Source organism: Paroedura picta, chromosome 17, assembly GCF_049243985.1.
Source record: "Paroedura picta isolate Pp20150507F chromosome 17, Ppicta_v3.0, whole genome shotgun sequence".
Taxonomy (NCBI): domain Eukaryota; kingdom Metazoa; phylum Chordata; class Lepidosauria; order Squamata; family Gekkonidae; genus Paroedura; species Paroedura picta.
The window spans coordinates 4167860-4194321 of record NC_135385.1 but is presented as its reverse complement, the minus strand read 5'-3'; the positions used below and the strand labels follow the sequence as shown (position 1 = coordinate 4194321).

Below are 26462 nucleotides of genomic sequence, written 5' to 3'. Positions count from 1 at the left end.
CCTGCAGGTCAGCCTGATGAGGAACTGCCAGCCACCTCGCAAAGCCTGGAGAGCCGCTCAGATGAACACCCTCTTCATCTTCCTGCTGTTTTTCCCGTCCTTTACGGGCGTCCTCTCGGTCATAGCAGTCCTGGTCTGGAGGTAACCGAGGCGCCTTCCCCTTTTGTTAACATCGTCGTGCCTCTGCAATAGGCTAGTTCGCCCCTTCGTCACGTCAAGGAACGCGTTGTTGTTAACTTGTTAACCTCCTCCTGCATTTCACAAAATAATCCCCTGTCCCACAGAAGCAACGTCTTGGGGAGATCAGTGACCTGCAGAGGGGAGGGGGGGGTCCATTCCGCTGACAAAAGTGCTTTTTCTGTTAATGGTAAATATAGTCTGGATTCCATCAGCTGCATTCAAGGCACTGCCTAAACATCCAGAGGACAATTCGACAATTGGGCACTTCGGCTTGGTTCGGCCGCCTGGGCAATCGCGCAGAATGCCAGCGGGCCAGCTGGTGGCCACACGCAGACAGTGTGCCTGTGTGCTGTCGCCTGCTGGCGTGCTGTCACCGCCCCTCCTCTCCGCACCGTGGCACTGGCTGATAGCTGAGGCGGCCGAACCAAGCTGAAGTGCACCCAAGTCAGGGGAAGCCTCATCGGAACAGGCTTCCTCAGGAGGTGGTAGCCTCAGAGGCTAGACAGTCAACTGACAGCAATGCTGATTCTGTGAACTTAGGCAGATGGCCAGTGGGTGGCCAGGAAGGGATGTGGCGGTGCCTGGTTCTTGGTCAAAAGCTGTGGATGTCTTTCTGAAGCGTCTTTTTGCTTGTTTTCCCAGAATGAAGCCTTCCGAAACATGCGGCCCATTCCGAGGCCTGGAGACTGTCTTTGCAGCCATTTCCGGCTGGATCGCTGGCCTGTCCGCTTTCCCCAACTCACTGTGGATCGTGTGGATTTATCACAATTTGCTCGAAAGTGTGCATTTCTTCTTCATCCTTTCAGTGATTGTGTTGTGAGTGTCTGTTCGGTTGCATTGTTGTTCCTCTGACACTGGTGTTTGACCCAACTGTTATTTATGGAAGAAGGAAAGAAAGAAAGAAAGAAAGAGTGCAACGTTTTTGTGATATCTTTACATAATCACCACTCCCAAGGACTAGAAACAGCATTGCTGGACTTTATTTTCCTTAACAGGAGACTTAATGTACCCCCCCCCCTCTCTCTCTCTCTCTCTCTCTCTGGCCACGGTGATTTCTAGATGCCTGTTTGACTTCTTCTCTGAGTTCTCATGACTATTTTGTTTGCAAACAAGAGACAATCTCCTAACTGATGGAACACCAGTGACTCTCTTGGACTCTTGATCAGCTGTTTGTTTATAGAATCATAGAACCATAGAATCATAGAGTTGGAAGGGGCCATACAGGCCCTCTAGTCATAGAATCATAGAATCATAGAGTTGGAAGGGGCCATACAGGCCCTCTAGTCATAGAATCATAGAATCATAGAGTTGGAAGGGGCCATACAGGCCCTCTAGTCATAGAATCATAGAATCATAGAGTTGGAAGGGGCCACACAGGCCATCTAGTCATAGAATCATAGAACCATAGAGTTGGAAGGGGCCATACAGGCCCTCTAGTCATAGAATCATAGAATCATAGAGTTGGAAGGGGCCACACAGGCCATCTAGTCATAGAATCATAGAACCATAGAGTTGGAAGGGGCCATACAGGCCCTCTAGTCATAGAATCATAGAATCATAGAGTTGGAAGGGGCCATACAGGCCCTCTAGTCATAGAATCATAGAATCATAGAGTTGGAAGGGGCCACACAGGTCCTCTAGTCATAGAATCATAGAATCATAGAGTTGGAAGGGGCCACACAGGCCCTCTAGTCCTAGAATCATAGAACCATAGAGTTGGAAGGGGCCATACAGGCCCTCTAGTCATAGAATCATAGAATCATAGAGTTGGAAGGGGCCATACAGGCCATCTAGTCATAGAATCATAGAACCATAGAGTTGGAAGGGGCCATACAGGCCCTCTAGTCATAGAATCATAGAATCATAGAGTTGGAAGGGGCCACACAGGCCATCTAGTCATAGAATCATAGAATCCTAGAGTTGGAAGGGGCCATACAGGCCATCTAGTCCAACCCCCTGCTCAATGCAGGATCAGCCCTAAGCATCCTAAAGCATCCAAGAAAAGTGTGTATCCAGCAAGAGGATGATCAGCCAATACCTGAAGGAGGTTAAGGCCTCTTAAATATTCGGGGGGGAAAGATTGCCTATTGAAGTGGACACCTCTAAACGTGGGCAATTCTGTGTGCATGACTAGTTTAGAATTTCCCCCAGGCTTATTTTGTTAATAAATAATGTAAAAGCCTTACCCGTTACCGAGAAGGACACGTGTTCCTTGTAAATTACGAGCTGACTTTGGATGTCTTTTGTTCTGTCCTAGAATTGTCACATACCTTTACTGGCAGATAATAGACGGGCGGAAAATAATGGTTAAACTACTACAAGAACAGATAATTAACGTGAGTGTGTTGTTGTGGACTGTTTGTGCTAGAGTGCAGAATGCTTTTGTTTCTGTAGAACGGGAAGAGAATGAGCACCTCTCAGCCAAAGGATATTTTGTGGTTCATTCAGTCTGAGGCAGAAAAGTGAGAATCGGAAGACCCCAGTGCCCATAAGACCCCTACCTGCTCTGGATGTCAGAAGGGGCAGGCAGGTGACATGGCTTTTCTGTAATCCTGGAGCCCCTGTCTGCTGTGGCCACCCCTGTTTTAGGAGAGTTCTGCCCCGCTGTCTACTGTTGAGAGTGCCAATATGGTTGGCCTGCCTCATCGTGAAGGAAGAAGAGCAACTTTTTATTTTGTACCCCACTTTTCACTACCTGGAGCCTCAGAGTGGCTTACAAGCACTTCCCCCTTCCTCTCCCCACAACAGGCACCCTGTGAGGTAGGTGGGGCTGAGAGAGCTCTAACAGAACAGCCCTAAGTGAACTGTGACTAGCTCAATCAGACCTGGTTCTCCCAATGAGAGACTGCCACTCTTGACCACTAGCCCTGCGCTACAATCAGCTGGCTCTCTAGGAGAACAGAGAGTGCTTATATCCAGAGCTCTGGCCATGCCCTGCCTCTTAAACTGCTGCAGTTATGGGGGGGGGGGGGGAGGATGGGACTTCTGCACCACTGTCACCCTTCCGGGTTCCCCAAACCTGCATTTGCAGCAGCAGGGGGAACATAATGGAGGATTGCCCCACATGGGAACAGTCTAGCAAAATGTCAGTTTTCTACTGTTGGAAGGATAACTGGAGAGTATCAGATCTTGCCTTGACTAAAATTAGAAACTCTCTAATACTGACATGCTTCTTATTTTGTAGGAGGGCAAAGATAAGACGTTTTTGCTGAAGAAACTGCGTGTGCTTCAGGCATCGAGACGTCCAAATCCTGGAGACCAGCGAGAGGTTAGTGTCCAGAATGCCGGCTTCTGAAGCGTGCTCTGTCCTCTATGGATAAGGACAGGAGGAAGGGAAAGAGCTTTTGCACCATCCTGAGGAACACAAACTGCACGCATGCTTTTGGCTCCAAAACCGAAGAGAAGTTTCCGAGAATCATAGAATCCTAGAATCCTAGAGTTGGAAGGGGCCACACAGGCCATCTAGTCCAACCCCCTGCTCAACGCAGGATCAGCCCTAAGTAATTTAGTAATTTAGAAGTAATTTAAGTGCTGTTGAAGCACTTGTTGCTTCAACAGCAATTCTAAACAGTCAGTCCCTAACTGACTGGGTTCGATCAGAAACTTTTGGGTAGGAATGAAAACTAAACAGATCCCTGATGCAGAGAGATCAATGTAAGTCCACACTTGTTCTCTGGCCTTGTTACAGAGGAGACCTGAAGACTTGGGGGAAAGGGCAAAGGTCCTGGAGGCAACCCCCCTCCCCGGGGAAAGCCTGGAGAAACCCCTGAGCCCACACAAATAATCAGGAAGGGAATCAAGAGACACAACCACCCGTTCCCCTCAGGACGAGGTCTTGCTCCCGACTGGACTCTTGACTTGAAGCCAGAACTATCCAGAGACCTTCCTAAGACTTAGCATTCCAACCCTGTATGGCCTGTTTAAGACCAAAGCCATGTCCTCTAGGGCAGGGGTAGTCCCCCTGTGGTCCTCCAGATGTTCATGGACTACAATGACCATGAGCCCCTGCCAGCAAATGCTGGCAGGGGCTCATGATCATTGTAGTCCATGAACATCTGGAGGACCACAGGGGGACTACCCCTGCTCTAGGGAGGGTCGGACTTTGACACTCACACCCTGCCCTGCATCCAGTCAAAACGTGCTGCGAGAGCAGGACTGGCCACGCTGTGGCTCTCCAGATGTTCTTGGACTACGATTCCCATGAGCCAGATGCTGGCAGGGGCTCATGGGAATTGCAGTTTGACTACCCCTGATCTAGAGCATCGTTCCGCTTGCCGATTGATGCTCTGCTATCCCGTCTACGGAGAGCTAGCCATGGTCCTGATTGCTGCTATCTCCGCTGACCCCCGCACTTCGCCCTGCCTGTCACTCTGACCGTGGGAGCCGCTTGAAAAAAGAAACTTCAGCCTTGTGTGGTCAGCCAATTCTGAGCATGTGGCCGGGGCACAGAATCTCGGGCGTTCCCGCTTGTGGTCAGTAGGTGGAGACAGCTGCCACACAATACACCATGTGCCAGAGAGGACCCAAGGAGGTAATTTTTAATCACTGTTGTTAATTGTCGGCTAGTGTTGCTTGTCTTGGCTGCGGAGACAACGCATTTGATTTGGACCTCGGGCTCCTCACAGCACTGATAAAGCTGTTCTCACAGAGCAGTGATCTCAGGGCTCTCTCAGCCTCACCCACCTCACAGGGTGTCTGTTGTGGGGAGAGGAAAGGGAAGGTGACTGGAAGCCGCTTTGAGACTCCTTCGGGTAGAGAAAAGCGGCATATAAGAACCAACTCTCCTTCTCCTTCAGTAATCTCAGGGCTCTCTCAGCCTCACCCACCTCACAGGGTGTCTGTTGTGGGGAGAGGAAAGGGAAGGCGACTGTAAGCCGCTTTGAGCCTCCTTCGGGGAGAGAAAAGCAGCATCTAAGAACCAACTCTTCTCCTTCAGCCCTGCCTGTTCTGTCTCTCTCGCATTCGCTGGCAGGGGGCTCCTGGGAATTGTAGTCCATGGACATCTGGAGGGCCGCAGTTTGACTACCCCTGGTCTAAACAAAGCCACGCCTTCAGGGGGGTTTACAAGGAGGTGACAGGCCACTGGGCCACAAGGGGCGGTTAACCATTGACGTTGTAATCAGGGGATCGCACCAAGAGGCATTCTGGCCATTCTTGCCCCCTTTTCTTCCTTTGCAGAGTCACTCACCTGTGCACCAGGTGCCCAGGGAACAAATGCATCCATCACTACCCAACTACATAGAAAAATCCCCAAGAACAGTGGACAGAGGCTCTTATGCTGAGGTACGGCAAGAGGCAATGCATGTTTATTTGGGGATGTCGTAAATGATTAACCCCCTCCCACCTAGGCAGGCAGGCAGGCAGGCAGGGCTGTGCTTTCCTGCGGGGAGGGAGAGACCCGTGACATCTCCTCCCCTTTGCAGAGCAGCAGTGGGTAGTGACATGCTTGTTACCTACCCCAGTTCTTTATTCTTCCCTTCAGTATTGTAATATCTGGGTTGGTTGGCAGTGATTTATGCCTCCTCCAGAACTCACTACATCTCCCGAAAACCAAGGCCCAGTTGTAGGGGTGTCAGCGCTCAAATTCACCGGGGTGTGTCACTGAGTCCTGCTTCCATCAATATGCAGGCTCAAGCCCCCTGACATGTGGGTGGAAATGCAGGGGGCCCTCAAAGATGGGCTTTATAGTTAGAATCCTAGAGTTGGAAGGGACCTCCTGGGTCATCTAGTCCAACCCCCTGCCCTATGCAGGACACTCACATCCCAATCGCTCATCCACTGTCACCTGCCACCCCCTTGAGCCTTCACAGAATCAGCCTCTCCGTCAGATGGCTCTCCAGCCTCTGCTTAAAAATGTCCAGTTGATTTGGCGCTAACAAAAAGACATGTTGGGATGAAGGATAACCTGCCCCAAAAGAAACTCTGTGCTTTGTGGGATGTGAGAAACCACTGATCACTGCCTGTCTGATGGCTCGGTTATCTTTGTTGCCTGCGTAGCTGTCAGGAATGCCCGAAAGGAACAGCTTCTCTGCACACTCCTCTACTGCAGCCCCACGAAGGACCAGCTTCTCGCCCCAGTCTGAAATGACCAGCTTTTCTCAAGGTAAGCAAAGATCCTAGTACAGGGAGGCCAGCTGGGTAGCAAAGGAAACACTGCCTGTTCAAGTTCCTTTCTTTGGCAAGGTCAAGGGTGCCATCTGGAGGACAGGAACAGAGTTGATAGCACAGGCGGACAAAGCGGACAACCACCCTTCGGTTAGCACCTCACATTTGTTTTAGGATTTTGGGAGATGCCGATGGAAATCACAACTGCAAAGCACCTACTGATGGCAGCTCATTCCTTGGCCCAGCAGGGTGTAAAATCCCATGTTCCTTTTTGAAAATAGCACAACTGGGTCTGGGTGGAGATATCCAGGCACCGTGCATGGAATGGTTGGTGAGGAATTGGAGGAGGGGCAGTGTTTGTCTTCCAGCAAAGGTTCATGTTGTTAGGTGCGAAGTCGTGTCCGACCCATCGCGACCCCATGGACAATGATCCTCCAGGCCTTCCTGTCCTCTACCATTCCCCAGAGTCCATTTAAGTTTGCACCAACTGCTTCAGGGACTCCATCCAGCCACCTCGTTCTCTGTCGTCCCCTTCTTCTTTTGCCCTCGATCGCTCCCAGCATTAGGCTCTTCTCCAGGGAGTCCTTCCTTCTCATGAGGGGGCCAAAGTATTTGAGTTTCATCTTCAGTATCTGGCCTTCTAAAGAGCAGTCAGGGTTGATCTCCTCTAGGACTGACCGGTTTGTTTGCCTTGCAGTCCAAGGGACTCGCAAGAGTCTTCTCCAGCACCAGAGTTCAAAAGCCTCAATTCTTTGATGCTCAGCCTTCCTTATGGTCTAACTTTCGCAGCCATACATTGCAACTGGGAAGACCATAGCCTTGACTAAACGCACTTTTGTTGGCAGGGTGATGTCTCTGCTTTTTAGCATGCTGTCTAGATTTGCCATAGCTTTCCTCCCCAGGATCAAGCATTTCTTTGCTGCAGTCCCCATCTGCAGTGATCCAATGTTCATAGGGGTATTTCTTTGCCCTGTCAGTGAGCTGTGTCCCACCACCTTTTCCTCTGGCACAAGTGGGTGGGGGTGGGGATGGGACCGGCAGGGAACATGGGACCCACGTGGACTTGAAGACCTATAGGATGTCGGCTCCTGTAGTGAGGAGAGCACTTGGATGAGATTTGAGCTGGCCGGGTGCAACCCAGTGTCTGTCTTTTGCTTCCAGCTGCTCAAGGGAATCAGCAGCCAGGCGGGACCACGGGGGTCTCCGAGGCTCTGGCCCTCGCTCTGAGAGCCAGGCAGGCGGCCGAATGGGATCCGGATGAAGAAGATTTCAGCTCATGAAAGCAAAGCAGTGGAGCACCCGGCACTTTGGAGACAGGATGTGGTGACTTGCACAACTGAATGGGGGGAGGGAATCTGTGCAAGAACTGACGTATCTCTGAACATGGGCTGACGAAGCAGGAATTCTGCTTCAAAAAACCAGACTTTGCCCACTGTTTGCAGTTTTAATTTATTGTAATTTTTGAGGGCGCAGGGCAGCATGCTAAGAGGGTGATATCCTTTGCCGATTTCCACCCACCAATCTGAGCCCAGGATCACTCACGTGCTTGAAGGAACGTGCTTTTTCGTGGAGCGCCAGATAAAGTCACCTTTTCCTGACAAAAGGAGCCAAGACATCTGTGATAACCTCGCTGAACAACCGAATTCTTTGCTGTTCTGATCACAGGATTTGGAATGGAAATTATACATGTCACAATTTGGAAATATATAGCTCATTTCATGGTTCTTTTTTTCATCTTTTTTTATCTTTTATGGGAAATCACTGCAGAACAGAACTCTTTTGCCTGTTCTTGGCAGCTGCTAGAGGGACTCTGCTGAGGCATGCTCATGGCCCTGTACATCAGCGGCAGTTCAGTTGTCACCCAGACCAGCCACTCCTCCCCGACAGGTCACCTGGTCGACCGTCAGCAAAAGAAGGCTGAAAAGGACCTGGCTGCTGGAATGGCCACTGCACCTGCTGTCTAAATAGGGGTTTGTTTTTTTTCAGTTCAACTGTGCAATTGCTGCATGACTGTCTTCTTGTAAATGCTTGTTTCTAAAACAAAACGCATGGGTGTCACCCAAAAATGCCATTCAGTTCCACTGCTGAGATACACAGGTGAGAAGGACAGTTTAAAATATGTTTGTAGCCAGATTCTGAATTGACTGGTGGCTATCTGGAGATGCTGAACGTGAGTTTTATTTAAAGCTTCCCTGAATACTTCTGCTTAAAAAAAAATCAACACTCTAAATCAGGGGTGGCCAAGCTGTAGCTCTCCAGATGTCATAGAATCCTAGAGCTGGAAGGGACCTCCAGGGTCATCTAGTCCAACCCCCTGCATAATACAGGAAACTCACAACTACCTGCCCACCCACAGTGACCCCAATTTATGGGGAAAGGATGCTAAAAGGATGCAGTTCAAGAAACTCCAATGCTGTAAAACCTGATAATATTTCTAGATTGATCTTTTGACTATGGCAAAGGAATTTTGAAATCAATTAGCCTAAAATATTCTGGGAATAAAATATTCTGGGAATAAATCCACAAGCCCCAGTTTTAAACACCCCCCTCCAAAAAAAAAAAACTTACTTGTAGGACGAGCCTTAGAAAGATTTAGAAGATTGGGTTTTTTTGCCTAAATGTTGTCATGTGTACAGCCTCCTGGGATTTAAAAACAGTGTTTCTTTGGAACCCAATACTTTCACAGAGCACTGTCCTCCCTTCCAGACCAGCATATGCCAGAAAAGTCCCCCTATCTGAGGCATGACCCTCTTTCTATACCAGGGGTAGTCAAACTGCGGCCCTCCAGATGTCCGTGGACTACAATTCCCAGGAGCCCCTGCCAGCGACTGCTGGCAGGGGCTCCTGGGAATTGTAGTCCACGGACATCTGGAGGGCCGCAGTTTGACTACCCCTGTTCTATACTAACGATTCTTAATGACATGCCCCTTAGCGGTCAAAGTGATCAGGCGCACTATATTGATTTCAGGCACACTAGATGTTAGAGAGAAGGTGCACCAACAGCGACCGGCGACCTCCTGTCCAAGGAAGGCTGACTAACATGCTTCCGATCACAAGCGCAATTTAAAGAGGTCTAATATCAGAGCTCAGTTCGAATAAGCAGCTGGACTTAGTCGGTCGGCAAATCCTTCACATGTATTGCTGCCGGGTCAGTAGGGCCGGTCTGATTCTTGGAGGGCCGCACAGGGTCGTCGCTTCTCCCCACTGAGAACCTCAGTCCTGTAACGGGAAGCCTCTCTTCGGTATGGCAGAAGGAGAACTCCCGGAGGCGGTTTGCACTGTCGTAGCCCAGCCCAAGAAAACCAGCACGCCCGTGGCCGCCTGAATCCCCTGATGAACATCAGTCTGCCTAACAAGCCCAACCCAGAAGAGTCCAGCAAAGGCTGAAAGCTAGTAGTGGGGGTCACAGTCTTCGATTAAGCTGTCGGTGATGTAGGTGGTCTGGAGAACGTTTTCATAGTACATTTTCTCGGCAAGGGTGTTGACTGTCCAAGCGACCACCTGGATCCCTCTGGCAGACCACTGCCTCACGTACTCCCTGGGAAGGGGAAGGAAGGGGAGAGGAAAAGTCAGGTCATTTCTTTTTAGCCTCATGACAGGGCAGTATAGTCATAGTAATAGTAATTAGTAATAGTAATTAGTAATAGTAAATAGTAATTAGTAATAGTAATTAGTAATAGTAATTAGTAATAGTAATTAGTAATAGTAAATAGTAATTAGTAATAGTAATTAGTAATAGTAAATAGTAATTAGTAATAGTAATTAGTAATAGTAATTAGTAATAGTAAATAGTAATTAGTAATAGTAATTAGTAATAGTAATAATAATTAGTAATAGTAAATAGTAATAGTAATGGTAATTAGTAATAGTAAATAGTAATAGTAAATAGTAATAGTAAATAGTAATAGTAAATAGTAATTAGTAATAATAATAGTAATTAGTAATAGTAAGTAATAATAATAATAGTAATTAGTAATAGTAAATTGTAATAGTAAATAGTAATTAGTAATAGTAAATTGTAATAGTAATTAGTAATAATAATAGTAATTAGTAATAGTAATGGTAATTAGTAATAGTAAATAGTAATTAGTAATAATAATAGTAATTAGTAATAGTAATTAGTAATAGTAAATAGTAATAGTAATAGTTGCTTTCTGAACGTTCTCAATGCAAACGGCAGGCCAGCTTTTCAGTCTTTAGATAATATTTTTTCTAATGGGTATGTTTCTGCTTGTTGGCAAAGTGCCGCCCATAAAGAGCTCCCTGGTGTTACTGGAAGGGCGCCATTATCAAATATGGCGTGGGAGGAGGTAGAAAGTCTGATCAAAGCCCCAGGGCAGAGATTCCCAATCAGGGGTCCCTGGGAGCTGTGAAGCAGGGTGATAAGGGGGGTGGGTGGGCTGTCTGCTGAACTATTCTTTTTGGGCTACTTGAGGCAGAGATGGCATAGGAAAGGCAGAGGGAGGGAGCAAAAGGTCAGGGTGCAGATAGTGATGTCACTTCTGGGGTGTGTGGCCAGCTGACATCACTTCCTGACAGCTGACATCACCAAGTTAGAAAGATTATTTCAGGGACTCCTCCACGGTCAAAAGGCTGAAAAACGCTGGCTTAGTGTGTTTCTCAGAATCACGGCCGTGTGAATTCACAAGTGCAAAATATGGAGTCTCGCAGGAAGAGGACACTTTGGGGAGCGTCCCTTGCTTAAACAAAGGAAGGCTCCGTATCCATTCCAGGGTCTTCCTGTACTGATTTTGCCTGTTTGGGGCCTGCTTGGCCTCCTTCTGCCCGCTTCCCAAACCTCTGAGAAGGGCAACTAGGCTGCAGAGGGCCCTGTGCTGCCGAACACTCACTGCGAAACAAAGTTTTTCTGCACCAGGAAAGCAGAAACGCCACAAAAGTGCCACAGGAAGTTGTGCATGCTCCAGTCCATGATGACGTCGAGGGCAAGGGACAAGTGGTGCCTCCAGAAGGAGCTGAAGCGAGGCCTCCCGTCCCCCCAGTGGCTGAAGCTCCACGGTCGGTGAGTGAGGGCCGTCACGATGTTCCGATCCGCTTGCCTCATCTGGAAGACCAAGCAGGGGAAAGACAGTGGTTGCCGCTCGGCCCAACAAAGTTGGTGACTTCTGGGGAGGACTGCAAAGGTGCTCTCAGTTTCTGGCCTCTCCCTCATTATCTTCCTAGGGGCATTTGGAATTCATACAGGAAGCAAGTTTTGGCCTCAAAGCATACACCGTGTTTGCTAGAACATGCTTATCTATAGCATGAGAAGAAGAAGAAGAAGAGTTGGTTCTTATATGCCGCTTTTCCCTACCCGAAGGAGGCTCAAAGCGGCTTACAGTCGCCTTCCCATTCCTCTCCCCACAACAGACACCCTGTGAGGTGGGTGAGGCTGAGAGAGCCCTGATATTCTTGCTCGGTCAGAACAGTTTTATCAGTGCCGTGGCGAACCCAAGGTCACCCAGCTGGCTGCATGTGGGGGAGCGCAGAATCGAACCTGGCATGCCAGATTAGAAGTCCGCACTCCTAACCACTACACCAAACTGGCTCTCTGAGATCTGAGATCTTATGAGGCGTTATTTCACAGAGTTGGAAGGGGCCATACATGCCATCTAGTTTAAGGTAGGATCACCCTAAAGCAGCCAGGATAAGTATTTCTCCAGCCGCTGCCTATGTGCCTAGTGCATATCTATGGCTTAGTTTGATCATAACTCAGTGGCGTGTTTTATTTATTCTTACTGTATGTATATGTGTGTCCGCATTTGTTTTAATGGGGTTTTACTGGGTTTCTATATGGACAGATTGTGGCCCGCCATGAGCCGGTTCGGGAGTGGCAGGTAATAAGTTTGGGTGGGTGGGTGAGTGGATGGATGGATGAGTGGGTGGATGGGTGGGTGGGTGGATGGGTGGATGGATGGATGGAAGGGTGGGTGAGTGGGTGGATGAGAGTTGGATAGAAGGATGGATGGATGGACAGATGGATAGACAGAGTTATGAAAACAGGATTGGGCTTGCAGACCATCATATCCTAGCCCAGATGTGTGTGCAGGTGTGTGTGTGTGCACACCCTTGTAGTTAATAAGCCAGCATCAGAACCAAGGTTTCAGGTCCTTGCTTCACTCGCTGTAATAAGTACACTGGCCTGCATTCAGATGGCCCAAACCAGTGATTCACGTGATGTCTAAACCAACCGGGGGGCTCGTTGTCATTTACAATCCATTGTTGATGTGAAACATCTACTGGCGCGCTCCCTCAAACGGATATGTAGGTGAACGTGAAGTCCATTATCCCACCTTAGGGAGCACGCCAGTGGTGGTGGCGCCAGAGCAGTGAGGCCTAGCACAGAGGCATGCTTGTTGCTCTGGCAGTGCTGCTGCCATTCTTCCAAGGCCGCTCCCACCATCTGAACAGGAGCAGCCTTGGGATACTGGTGGGGATGGCGGCGGCAAGCGTGCCTGGGGCTCACTGGGCTGGCACTGTTCCCTCTAGGCTTTGGAGGCCTCCACATCCAGGAGCCATGCAAGCCGGTAGGGAAAAGGAGTGGGAGATGGAGGGGAGGAGGGAGTGGGCAGGGGAGAAGGATTCTTGTCCCTTATGTAGATAAGGGACGAGGATCCTTGTTGGTTGACTTTTTTGCAATTGGCTGACAAACCAGAATCGGAAACCTTGGCTCGTGCTACGCATGGTACGACACGATGGTTCTCGTCGCTCCCACCCCAAGAGCTACTGGACTGTGAAGATGGGAATAAATTTATGAAGCCACACACTGAGAAGACAGAAGACAAGAAAGCAGATATGGAGCATGGCCTGTTATCTGTTTGCAAGCTCTAAACTAAAAAGAGACATAGCAACTTGCCCCAAAGACCGTCAAGTCCTGAAGGCTGACCCACTCCGATATTCAAACAACCACGAGTCTCTTTTACAGACTGGCATAGAGAATGATTGTCTATTAAAAGGAAATGTTGTCTTCCCCCCCCTCCCCTCTTTGAACTAGCATGTGGGAAGGGAGTCCCTGCTGTTTGCTTTGGCAGTAGTGCAGGTCACCAAATTGTTTTGTGTGGCTGAGTGGTAGCAACAAACTGGCAGCTCCGTAGTTCACATTCAGGTCACTCCCAACAAGCCATTAAACAGGGGCTGGAATGAAACATCGACAACAAAAACTTTATGCCTGGTCCCCGTTGATCTAAGCCCAGGTAGGATGGCACTGACCAGGACCCCGCCTACTTCTTAGGTCCTGCTAAACTTTACTTATATTCTTGAAGGATTGGTAAGTATTGACATACACCAGTGATTCTCAACCTTCCTAATGCCGCGACCCTTTAATCCAGTTCCTCATGTTGTGGTGACCCCCAACCATAAAACTATGCAAGGGTTCTTTCACAGAAATTAAGCCGAAACTGGCCCCAATGGCGTGAAGATCCATTGTTCAGGATTGTATAAAATTGGGTGTTTTTCCCAGGATTTCTCAGTTCCGTTCTGCCTCTTGTCCCACCATGCCGATCTCGCTCTTTTCCGCTGCTCCAGACAGACAAATGCTCCATCTCGATCTACCCCGCAAGGCTGTTGTGTGGACGGCGTCCCCCGGCCAAGTCTCGACCCCCAGGTTGAGAACCACTGCCATACACTATCAAGTGGAACTTTACCTTGTAGACGACGTCTGGCATAAAAGAACAAACGATGCTGGTGTTGTACAGCCGAGGATATTCCAGGTAGAGGTGCTTTAGGGCTGCAACCGCCTGCCAGAAAACAGATTACATGCAAGTTCTGGACATACACATGTTACCGAAACAGCCTAAAATATGTTTGGCATCTTAAGAAATTCTGGGCAAGGGCCGATGCACACAACTGCAGGCCAGGAGAGAGTATAAAAAAGAATGTACATCTTTCGGCATGCTACGATTAGGAAGGGGAACACGTGAGGGAGTTCAGGGGCAGAGACCACAGTTTGCGTGTTGAAGGCGCCCCTCAGCTGCCCCTCGGCCTAGAGGAACCCAATGTTTGGATGCTGTATAAGACAGCTCCCTGTGTCTTCCAGCGTTTCATGGCAGAGAATAGGTTGCAGGCACATCAACGTATAGGGCAGGAGTGGCCAAACTGCGGCTCTCCAGGTGCCCGTGGACTACAATTCCCACGAGCCCCTGCTGGCAGGGGCTCGTGGGAATTGTAGTCCACGGGCATCTGGAGAGCCACAGTTCGGCCACCCTTAGTACACGGCAATTGGCTGTCGCTACCCTACTCCACCCTCCCCCCTCCGTCATGTGAAGAAAACATACTTTCCATCTGCATTTTACTTTATCGCTAGCCTCTCAAACAGAGGAAAGGGGTCCTAGATGTTTGAGATTCCAGCAAGTCATAATTGCCAGTGTGGACCAGGAGTGATTGTTAAAGATGGAAAAGAAACAAAATCTGCTTATCTTCTTTTTTTAAATGTAAATCTCATTAACACTGTGCCAAGACAGAGATCATAGTGTAACACATACCAGTTTGATTTATAGTCCTCATAGATAAGATTTAATGAGCCTCTTGTGGCGCAGAGTGGTAAGGCAGCCGCCTGAAAACTTTGCCCATGAGGCTGGGAGTTCAATCCCAGCAGCCGGCTCAAGGTTGACTCAGCCTTCCATCCTTCCGAGGTCGGTAAAATGAGTACCCAGCTTGCTGGGGGGTAAAGGGTAATGACTGGGGAAGGCACTGGCAAACCACCCCGTATTGAGTCTGCCATGAAAACGCTGGAGGGTGTCACCCCAAGGGTCAGGCATGGCCCGGTGCTTGCACAGGGGATACCTTTACCTTTTAGATAAGATTTAAAGCCCCTTTATTTCTCTTTTTTCTTTTACACTTTATTGTATTTTAAAATTTCCAGTAAGATATTATTGAAAAAAAGAGAGATCCCTCTCAGAGCTGGTCGAGTGGCAGAACTCCAATGTGTGTTTTCCCACAAGGAAAAGAGAAATCAGCATCTTGTCAGCCAACTGTACCTGGTCTGCATGTCCCTTGACGTCAAAGTAAATGATGAGGTTATAATGCATACTTTCCAAAACAGCTTCTCTCAGGGTTGGGATTTTTTCCCCGTGGTAATCTCTCCTACAGGGAAAGGGTGAAATGGTCACGGGGTAATTCTAGTAAGAAACCTCCAAAGGCTAGCCAGAGTATCTCACCATGATGCATCTCTGGGTACAATCCAGCACGTGCTTCATTCCCATTAAAGAACAGGACAAGCATACAGATAAGTTTCTGGATTTCATTTGGGGAAAAGAAAAAGAACGAAGGTACAACTCACATCTTAATTTAGGGAATCTGTGGTCAATTCTCCCATCCCTTAAAGATTAAAAACCAGCCTTGCCCGGGCCTGATTCACAGTGCAATCCTAAGAACACTTTCCTGGGAGTAAGCCCCACTGAATAAACCTTAGCGGGATTCATAGTAGACCTGTTTAGTGTTGCTCTCTTTATTTCAGGCTGTGCTGCTGAGGAGAGAAGAGTGGAATTAATTCTGTTGTCTGTGTGTCCCGTCCCCCCCCCCCACCGGTTACATAATAGGAAGGGGATTTTTATCAGCAAAACGGCAAGGAAGAAAAGGTTAAATATGCTATTTGCTTCCTTGGACTAATCCAAATCTACCCCCTCCCCCTCCAAAGCCATTGTGGTTGACCATTACAAAAAGTGTTGGGGATCAGTGATCCCAATTTAGTCCTTAACTTCTAGAACAGGAGTAGTCAAACTGCGGCCCTCCAGATGTCCATGGACTACAATTCCCAGAAGCCCCTGCCAGCATTCGCTGGCAGGGGCTCCTGGGAATTGTAGTCCATGGACATCTGGAGGGCCGCAGTTTGACTACTCCTGTTCTAGAAGAAAGCATGTGTTTTCCTGAAATACCTAAACAAATCTAATATGGAAGAAAATCAGAGTCCAGCAGCACCTTGAAGACCAACGAAGATTTATTCAAGGCGTGAGCTTTGTTGATCTTCACTGGACTCCGATTTTGTTTTGTTGTGCTGCTTCAGACCAACCCGGCTACCCCCTTGAATCTAATCTACCGTAATATAGATTATTGTTTTGCTGTGAGCACATACTATTGCACTTTTACAATCTCTTATTCCGGAATTAGAGCCTCTTGTGGCGCAGAGGGGTAAGGCAGCAGACATGCAGTCTGAAAGCTCTGCCCATGAGGCTGGGAGTTCAATCCCAGCAGCCGGCTCAAGGTTGACTCAGCCTTCCATCCTTCCGAGGTTGGTAAAATGAGGACCCAGCTTGCTTGCTGGGGGGAAAATGGTAATGACTGGGGAAGGCACTGGCAAACCACCCCGTGTTGAGTCTGCCATGAAAACGCTGGAGGGCATCACCCCAAGGGTCAGACATGACCCGGTGCTTGCACAGGGAATACCCTTACCTTTTTACCTTTAAAGTGGCATCATCCAGAATCAGGTGTACTGCCTTGCCTGCTTTTTGGGAGAACTAAGTCTGAACCTCTCCCTCGCACACACATCTCTGAGGAAATTCTCCCCTGATTTCTCCTCTCCAAGAGGCGAGGTCCTCCTTCTCTTTCTCTCGCTTAGAAAGAGCCGCCTTCCAATTTGGCGTAACTTGAGAGCAAAAACCTGTCTACCCAAATCCTTGCTGCCAATTCACTGCCCTAGTTGACCAGAGACTGTGTGGATTAACCCTCTCAATCAGACACAGTGTTTTCGCTAGAGTTTATCCTCAGAGTTTTCCGGGCTAAGGACTTGTTAGACGTCTCTTAGACCTGTCTCGGTCTGAACTGTCTTCCCTCCAGCTCACAGCTCCCTCTCAGCTGTGGCTGGCCCACCACAGGGCACAGAGCCTCTGATCTGCCTAGTGAGAAGTTTTACCTCTTCCCTCAGTGTTGCTCTTGTTTCAGCACTTAAGTATCCGCCAGCCACACACACAAATGGCTCACTTACCATAATCTGTGTTTAGCAGCTGGATTAAATTTTCTGACCTCAGCAAAGGTCAAGTCATGTAGGCTTCCGGACCCATTGGTGGTCCTGTCAACCGTTTCATCATGCATGAGGATGGGAACTCCGTCGGCGGTGAATTCGAGGTCCAGTTCCACGCCGGTTGCTCCATTCTCAGCTGCCTTGAACAGATAAAGACAAACCACCATAAACAGAGGTGTGAGAACAGAATTGGCCTTTTGACCCCTGTCCTCCTAACACACCACATTGGAAACGATAGGATTGCAACTGACTTGTACTTTGGCCCCTGCTAATTTGAAGCTGTTTATGCTGTTAATAGCGAGCCTCTTGTGGCGCAGGGTGGTAAGGCAGCCAACATGCTGTCTGAAGCTCTGACCATGAGGTTGGGAGTTTGATCCCAGCAGCCGGCTCAAGGTTGACTCAGCCTTCCCTCCTTCCGAGATCGGTAGAATGAGTACCCAGCTTGCTGCTGGGGGGGTAAACGGTAATGACTGGGGAAGGCACTGGCAAACCACCCCGTATTGAGTCTGCCATGAAAACGCTGGAGGGCGTCACCCCAAGGGTCAGACATGACCCGGTGCTTTCACAGGGGATACCTTTACCTTTACCTTTTTGCTGTTAACGGATTCATATCATGTTCAATCCACTTATTTATGTGCCCTTCACAAGACCGTCCTACATCTATAGCGCGGGAATTGTCATTTCTAGTGACAGCTTTCTGGATAGATTCACAAAAAAACACCTCAGTACAAGCTTGTCTAATCCAGTTACAAGCAACAGATGGAATCTGCTGAATCCATTACATCTACAGATATACCCAACAACCTCAGATCTGCTTTCTTGCGCAAAACTGGTTATTCTAATCCACATGGAGTCTTTTTGAGGAAGGGCGGAATAAAAATTGAAATATATATAAATAAATCTCAGCCCTTTGTTCAAAGCATGTTTGTAGCTTTCATGTTTACAGTGATGTATCTGGAATAACTGGCAATATACAGGAAAGAATCAGGATGTTTTTTAGATTCTCCTCCTATTGATAAGATTCCTTCTTGGCCGCCTTACAACCTCTCCTTGATGGTTGCCCTTATGTTGTCTTCTAAAATACATCACACTCTTTGCCTCCTGAACTGGGCAAAGAGGAGGATGCACGGGTGAATTGTAAGCATGGGCCAATGTCCTAGATTTACACAAATGTCTGAACCAGGGGTAGTCAAACTGCGGCCCTCCAGATGTCCATGGACTACAATTCCCAGAAGCCCCTGCCAGCATTTGCTGGCAGGGGCTTCTGGGAATTGTAGTCCATGGACATCTGGAGGGCCGCAGTTTGACTACCCCTGGTCTGAACCATGTACCTGGTTTTGCTTGGTAATGAACTCTGTTTTGTTGAGTACACAAAACTCTGTAAGAGCCTGGTGAATACCTTTTGGAATCTGACCATCCGTGAGTGCTTTGGTTATAGCAACTAAGGTTACCGTTGCACAGAAACACTTTTAGCGTACATTCAGCTGCTGCGCAATGTTTCTCCTGTGCGATAAGACCGGACATGAACAGCGATAAAACACTCCTGAAGGAGGCCACGATGATAGTAATTCCTGCAAAAGCGGTTCATGGAAAAACAGGCTCTCCTTTAAGAAAACACAGCTCAGCTGAGTGAGCAAAGCACCATCAAACAGGGGCATTTCTGTTTAAATGCCTTGGGGGCTGGGGGAGAAAGGCAGGTGTTCCTTTAAACAGATTTCTTCTGAGCAGGATGGTGCCTAGTGGTTCACACCTGCAAGGCCATCACTTGATTTCTCTTATATTTGGCATTCAAATGAATTGAATGTATTACTAGATTCAAATAGGTAGCTTTGTTGGTCTGAAGTAAGGTAAAGGTAAAGGTATCCCCTGTGCAAGCACCGAGTCATGCCTGACCCTTGGGGTGACGCCCTCCAGCGTTTTCATGGCAGACTCAATGCGGGGTGGTTTGCCAGTGCCTTCCCCAGTCATGACCGTTTACCCCCCAGCAAGCTGGGTCCTCATTTTACTGACCTCAGAAGGATGGAAGGCTGAGTCAACCTTGAACTGGCTGCTGGGATTGAACTCCCAGCCTCATGAACAAAGCTTTCAGACTGCATGACTGCTGCCTTACCACTCTGCGCCACAAGAGGCTCTTTGGTCTGAAGTAGCACTATAAAATCAGAGTCCAGTTGCACCTTTAAGACCAACAAAGATTTATTCAGTGCTTGCACTTGAAAGCTCACGCCATGAATAAATCTTTGTTGGTCTTAAAGGTGCGACTGGACTCTGCTTTTATTGAATTTATTATTATTACTTTAAAGGGCTAATTAAAGGCTTGGATCCAGCAGTGTGCAACCAGAAACACAAATGGGAGAAGTGTCTTCCTCTTTCCACAAGATCTTGTGTGATTCTACTGCTGTCCTCCCTGTAGTACCTGGAAATTGGTGGCACACAGTCTTGTGCCTGCAGCAGCACAGGTGAGCATGCAATAAGTTTTACTTTGTGCCAGCAGCTGTCACGGTCTTTTTTCCCCTGTTTTTGTTTGCACAAAAATCTGGCCCAGGCCCAAATTTGGTGTTGGATCCAACCCAAGTTATCACAAAGCAAACAGCAAGAAAGGTAAACCAGTTTAACAAGGTCCAGCGGCACACATCCTGCAAAACCGCAGCTGCCCACTGCAACTTGCGCAACGACACGCCTTAATTCTCAAGCCTAAACTCCCGGGGGTGAGATTTGAGTGAAACCAGGAACCCTCACTGATTCCGTAACCCTAAGCCTGGGTTCCAGAACTCCAGTCCCAAAAATGTCCTTTCCAGTTCTGCCATCTCTGCGATTCTGTGCTAATTCCATGACCCACCAATTAAACAGATTTTGCCAGAAACACCTCCTGCCCAACAGCCATCCGACAAAAAAATAATAATTTTGCAACCAGGCTTCTACTTCCAGGAATACCAGGGTGTACCCAGGGACATCTAGTCTTCTGATGCACTGTTCCCTCCCTGGATTAGATGCTGTTTTGGAATATGGATGATCTCTCTAAACATCTGACATTTGGCGAACCCAAGATGCTATTTAATCATCCACAAATTCCTTCTAATTGAGCTTTTATCAAGTCTAGTTTATTTTCTGGTCCTTTTCATGGTAAGGGATGCAGAAGACTTGGGAACAGGGGCGTGTCAAACTGACGAGGGCTGGGGTAATTGGTGGTAATCTCTATGCCAGCCTTTCTCAACCTTTTTACCATTGAGAAATCCCTGGCACATTCTTCAGGCTTCAATCAACCCCAGAAATGGCGCAATCATGCAGAATATGGGTGGCAAGCAGAGCTGTGTCCACACCCACCTGGGGCCCCTCCCCTCCCCACACCTTCCAGGCCCATCACTGGCCATTTTGGGAGGGGGGAAGGTAGGCACAATGAGTTCTGGAGGCCTCACTTCAAGAAGGACGTAGATAAAATTGAAAGGGTACAGAGGAGAGCGACAAGGATGATCTGGGGCCAAGGGACCAAGCCCTATGAAGATAGGTTGAAGGACTTGGGAATGTTCAGCCTGGAGAAAAGGAGGTTGAGAGGGGACATGATAGCCCTCTTTAAGTATTTGAAAGGTTGTCACTTGGAGGAGGGCAGGATGCTGTTTCCGTTGGCTGCAGAGGAGAGGACACGCAGTAATGGGTTTAAACTTCAAGTACAATGATATAGGCTAGATATCAGGAAAAACATTTCAGTCAGAGTAGTTCAGCAGTGGAACAGGCTGCCTAAGGAGGTGGTGAGCTCCCCCACACTGGAAGTCTTCAAGCAAAGGTTGGATACACACTTTTCTTGGATGCTTCAGGATGCTTAGGGCTGATCCTGCATTGAGCAGGGGGTTGGACTAGATGGCCTCTATGGCCCCTTCCAACTCTATGATTCTATGATTCTATATAAGGTCATATCACCCAATAAATGTTTAACAAATTATATATATAATCAAAATTATTCACTCCCTCCCGTTCAAGAAACCGTTCCAGGGCTGTCAAGAAAGCCCAGGGTTTCACAAAACCCTGGTTGAGGAAGTCCGATCTATGCTTTCCTCTCTGGCTCATTTCTTTTTTGTTCCCCTTCTTTCACCCCTTTCTTACACTTGCCAGAAGCATAAGCAGGATCCTTGATCTTTGCGCTCCCTTTCCTTCTCTCAAGGTGTAACTTGGAAGAGGAGGAGAGATTACCATCAACCTCCCACTCAGAAAATAAGCAACGGAAACTGCAGTCTAGTTTGTGGTCTGTCCTGCAGTAGGACAAATTGCAGAACAGATCCGAAGCAGACTCCAGAGTCAACAGAGTCCCTCTTTTCCCTGTTCACCAAGTCTGCCGTGGATGATCTCTTGAGCAATGGAAGGTGACTATATTTACCATTAATGAGTCATGTCATCTCCCCTGTGAGGTTGTAACTACTGTTTTGGGCTAATGGCTCTAAAGGCAGTCCCTGTTATTCATTAATGCATTCCTCACTCCTACAAAACAAAAGGGAGCGTAATCCTCCCTTTGCTTGCCACACATTTAATTGCAATCGCTAGCTGCATTTTGTTGACTGTTTCGTGAGACGTTTCAACATGAAGAAAGGCATTCTGCTTCTGATCCTGGGAACGATCTTCCTGGTCTGGGTTCCAATCCCTGCAGAAGGCTCTCCTCAGGAAGCACTTTATTTTATTTATTTATTTATTATATATTTATATACCGCCCTCCCCAGGGGCTCAGGGTGGTTTACATAATAACATAAGAACAATACATGGAACAGTCTATAAACTTTACATAGTTTGATTAGCCTTCTGAATATAATTATAAACAAGGGTGCGTGATTTATGTAGATTCAGGTGGGTAGCCGTGTTAGCTTGAAGCAATAGAACAGAGTTTGGGTCCAGCGGACCTTTAAGACCAATATTTAATTCTGGGCATAAGCTTGGATCAGGGCACCCTCAGTCAAAGGTTGCACGCACACAAAAGCTTATATCCAGAATTAAACTTTGATAATATTAAACATTTTTTTGACATAGACAGCCTTGTGGTACTATATAACAGGCTGGTACCAAGATCTGTCTTTAAACTCTTGTTGGATGACAGATAGGGCCCATCACTGGCCATTTTGGGAAGGGGAGGAAGGTTGACATGACCATTTAGGATCATATCACTCCAAAAATGTTTAACAGATTTTTTAAAATATATTAAAAAATAGTTCCCATCAATTTCATGGAACCCTGGTTGAGAAAGCCTGCTCTAGACAAATGACAGAAGGATGGCTAGAAAACGACATGATCTCAGGGAAATATAAAGTGCTTTATAAATTATTAAATTAGACGCAATGCGTTCTCAAGCTGGACATGCAAAATTCCAACATGAGGGTGATCTGGCTGCGACATCTGTCGCCCCATGGATCACCAGGGCTATCTCTATTACATTTTTTCATTAAATATCTATCATGCATAATTCAAAGGTATACTCAACTCTGGAACTACAATAGCAAAATGTATGTTTAAATATTAGAAAATCGTAGAATCCTAGAGTTGGAAGGGGTTATCCGGGCCATCTAGTTCATCCCCCTGCTCAATGCAGGATCAGACTAAAAGCATCCAGGATAAGTAGCTGTCCAGCTGCTGATTGAAGACTGCCAGTCAGGGGGAGCTCACTCCATTGAATCCTAGTCCAACCCCCTCCTCAATGCAGGATCAGCCTCAAGCATCCAGGATAAGGATCCGTCCAGCCCCTGCTTGAAGACCACCAGTGAGGGCGAGCACACTACATACAATCATAGAGTTGGAAGGGGCCACCCAGGCCATCTAGTCCATCCCCCTGCTCAATCCAGGATCAGCCTCAAGCATCCTTTGATACCGAGCCCCACAAAAACAGTTTTGATAAGATTTACCAGAAAACGTGTCTCTCCCTAGCTGCCCCATCCTGCACCTACTCATGCAAGACCCACTACCCTCCTTCTTTAATAGTCTCCCCAGGCTGTCCGTTCCCCCTGCCCACGATTCAGGTCGACCCAGCCGACTCCAGTCCGCCTTGCCCCTGCGGGGCTGCCCAGCCTTCCCTTCCCGGGATGTCCATCCCAAGGGCTGCGTCTGTCCTTCTCCTCCCGGGTAGTCAAACTGCGGCTCCATGTCTATGGACTACAATTCCCATGAGCCCCTGCCAGCCTTCACCGTTGTATTATAAAATGGCATAAAATGAGCGATGGATTCGGGAACAAAAACAATGCGGGCAATTAAGAAGAACAGACTCACGAGATATCCCATAAGAAAACAAAGCTATTTATTTAATAGGTGTTTTCATACATCCCTGGTCCTAATATACAGTAGGAAGGAATTGCAGACGTTTCTTAGGACCAGGGCTGTATGAACCGCACCCACCCCAATCAGACCTAGTTCTCCCAAAAAGCAGGCAAGGCAGTACACCTGACTCTGGATGATGCCACTTTACCCAAGTAGTTAAATATTCCTCAAATAAACAAACAAACAAACAAACCAAGGCACAACATAAGAACCTAGATGTGGGGCAGGGGTAGTCCAACCGCAGCCCTCAAGAGGCCCATAGACTACAATTCCCATGAGCCCCTGCCAGCGAAGGCCACTTTACCCATGTAATTAAATATTCCTCAAAAAGTAAACAAACAAACCAAGGCCCAACCTAAGGACCTAGTTGCGGGGCAGGGGTGGTCCAACCGCAGCCCTCCAGAGGCCCGTGGACTACACTACCCATGAGCCCCTGCCAGCGAAAGCCACTTTACCCATGAAATTAAATATTAATGAAACAAACAAACAAACCAAGGCCCAACCTAAGGACCTAGTTGCGGGGCGGGGGTGGTCCAACCGCAGCCCTCCAGAGGCCCGTGGACTACACTACCCATGAGCCCCTGCCAGCGAAAGCCACTTTACCCATGAAATTAAATATTAATCAAATAAACAAACAAACCAAGGCACAACCTAAGGACCTAGGTGCGGGGCGGGGGTGGTCCAACCGCGGCCCTCCAGAGGCCCATGGACTACACTACCCATGAGCCGCTGCCAGCCTTCGCTGGCGGGCCTGCGGAGGGGCGCTCCCTACGGACCTGGCGGATGGCGGCCAGCGTGTTCTCGGGCGCGTCGTGTCCTCCGCCGCGGTGGGCGATGCGCGCGGGGCTGCGGCGGGGCTGCACGACCTGCTGGGCGCGCTGCGGGGCGGCGGGCTCGAGGCTGAGGAGGCGCAGCGCCACGTAGAGGCCGCCCGTCAGCGCGCAGGCCAGCGCGGGGCTCCGGCTCAGCACCAGCGTCGCCGCCAGCACGGCCCCCAGCGCCGCCGCCAGCCCCTCGCAGTAGCAGAACATGGCCGCCCCCCCCCCTCCTCCCCGGCCGGACCCTCCCGCCCGCCGGCCCGCGCCCTCGACGCCGCCAAGGCGCCCTGCGCGGGATTATTGCCTCGCCCGCACGCCGCCCCCGGCCAATCGCCGCCCCGGGCGCCGGCGCCCGCGGCCAATGAGAGCGAGCCGAACGGGAGGACGGCGCGCGCCTCCGGGCGGGGTCGGCCGAGCAGCCAATCGGAAGCCAAGCCGCATCATTCTGAACCCACCCCCACCACCCCCACCTACGCCCTTTCGCCTTTCGAACGGCCGCTGTCCTGACGGGGGGAGTCAAAGTGCGGCCTTCCAGATGGCCATGGACTACAATTCCCATGAGCCCCTGCCAGCATTCCATGGACATCTGGAGGGCCGCAGTTTGACTACCCCTGCCCCACACCTAGGTTTTTATGTTGTGCCTTGGTTTGTTTGTTGTTGTTTTTTTTTAGGAATATTTCATTACATGGGTAAAGTGGTATTTGCTGGCAGGGGCTCATGGGCATTGTAGTCCATGGACATCTAGGGCCGCAGTTGGACTACCCCTGCCCCACACCTAGGTTTTTATGTTGTGTCTTGGTTTGTTTGTTGTTGGTTTTTTTTGAGGAATATTTAATTACATGGGTAAAGTGGCATTTGCTGGCAGGGGCTCATGGGCAATGTAGTCCATGGACATCTGGAGGGCCGCAGTTGGACTACCCCTGCATGGGCTCAAGGCCTGCGGATTCCGCCCGGTCTGAAGCGACAGAGCGCCAGTCGAGAGCCTAAATAAATCTTTGTTGCTCTTCAAGGTGCCATTGGACTCATATGTCATTAAAAATCAAAGACGAAGAATAGGAAAACCGAATCAGCAGACCTGGATGAAGGTTTATGGATACAGAAATCAACCAAAATGATGGACTTTGTTCACATGTTGGAGCATATTGAGCCCTATAAATTCCTTGCACATGTCTCAAACAAGAATACATCCCAAAGGACTATATGTTCTCCTTATTTTATTTCTTATTTAGAACTGTAGGTTGGAATGGGGGGGGGGGGGAAGGCTATTGTCTGTTGTATTTTTCATATAATGGGCTTTTCTGCAAGTAATGTATATAAAACCAGAACCAAATCCACAGTTAATAACCCAATGACAGTATGCAATTCTTCATTAGACTGGATATTACAATTATTTAATTTTTTAAAAAGACATTATAGGATTTATTCCAGCATAGCCTGTAGCGACAAAATGAAACAGTAATCCAGTAGCATCCGACAAAACTGGTTTCTGCATTTACAACTTAGCTGATTTACTGAGATGCCCTAAAAGCAGGGATAGTCAACCTGTGGTCCTCCAGATGTGCATGGACTACAATTCCCATGAGCCCCTGCCAGCAAACGCTGGCAGAGGCTCATGGGGATTGTAGTCCATGCACATCTGGAGGACCACAGGTTGACTATCCCTGCCCTAAAGCATACATCTATTGGTTGATGCTATCACAACTCAAGAACACTCTGGTTGTAGAAGGCTCTGGTGTTCTCTCCTAGTGTAGCAGTTGTGGAATGCTGTGAGTTGCGACTCCTCTGTCCTGAAAGGTCTCCCCCAGGCAGTGCTTGTAGATAATATCTGCCTAGGCAAAGGGACTGCAGTCAGAGCCCCAAGAACCTCTGCAACTGCAGCCAGCACTGAAAGTTGGCAGGGGTCTGTTTTTAATGGGCTGGGCAACAAAAAATGTTCATCAGAAAATGCAACCTGCGTCGAAAGAGGAGTGGTGGATTGTATTGGAGAGGCATTCCAGAAGAATCATAGAATCATAGAGTTGGAAGGGGCCATGCAGGCCATCTAGTCCAACCCCCTGCTCAACACAGGATCATAGAATCATAGAATCATAGAATCATAGAGTTGGAAGGGGCCACACAGGCCATCT

General features: G+C 48.5%; 2 protein-coding genes across 9 annotated transcripts in view; one reads left to right on the top strand and one right to left on the bottom strand.

The window, feature by feature from the left end:
* TMC5 (transmembrane channel like 5) overlaps positions 1-8445 on the top strand; it is a 55725-nt gene extending 47280 nt beyond the window's left edge. For 7 of the 8 annotated variants that reach the window (XM_077316555.1, XM_077316553.1, XM_077316556.1 and 4 more), the window contains 7 exons: positions 8-141; positions 823-996; positions 2438-2516; positions 3365-3448; positions 5359-5463; positions 6178-6283; positions 7447-8445. In XM_077316555.1, the coding sequence (XP_077172670.1) occupies positions 8-141; positions 823-996; positions 2438-2516; positions 3365-3448; positions 5359-5463; positions 6178-6283; positions 7447-7565 (801 nt within the window). In that variant the 3' untranslated portion in view covers positions 7566-8445. The remainder of the gene's footprint in view (positions 1-7; positions 142-822; positions 997-2437; positions 2517-3364; positions 3449-5358; positions 5464-6177; positions 6284-7446) is intronic. The other variant, XM_077316559.1, reaches the window with a different exon arrangement.
* An 884-nt stretch (positions 8446-9329) lies between these two features.
* GDE1 (glycerophosphodiester phosphodiesterase 1) lies at positions 9330-24572 on the bottom strand. The gene is made up of 6 exons (XM_077316568.1): positions 24295-24572; positions 17201-17376; positions 15258-15363; positions 13926-14018; positions 11136-11347; positions 9330-9823 (listed from the first exon to the last, which is right to left on the bottom strand). The coding sequence occupies exons 1-6, from the start codon at positions 24547-24549 to the stop codon at positions 9676-9678; spliced, it is 990 nt and encodes a 329-aa protein (XP_077172683.1). The 5' UTR covers positions 24550-24572; the 3' UTR covers positions 9330-9675.
* Between the last annotated feature and the right edge of the window lie 1890 nt (positions 24573-26462).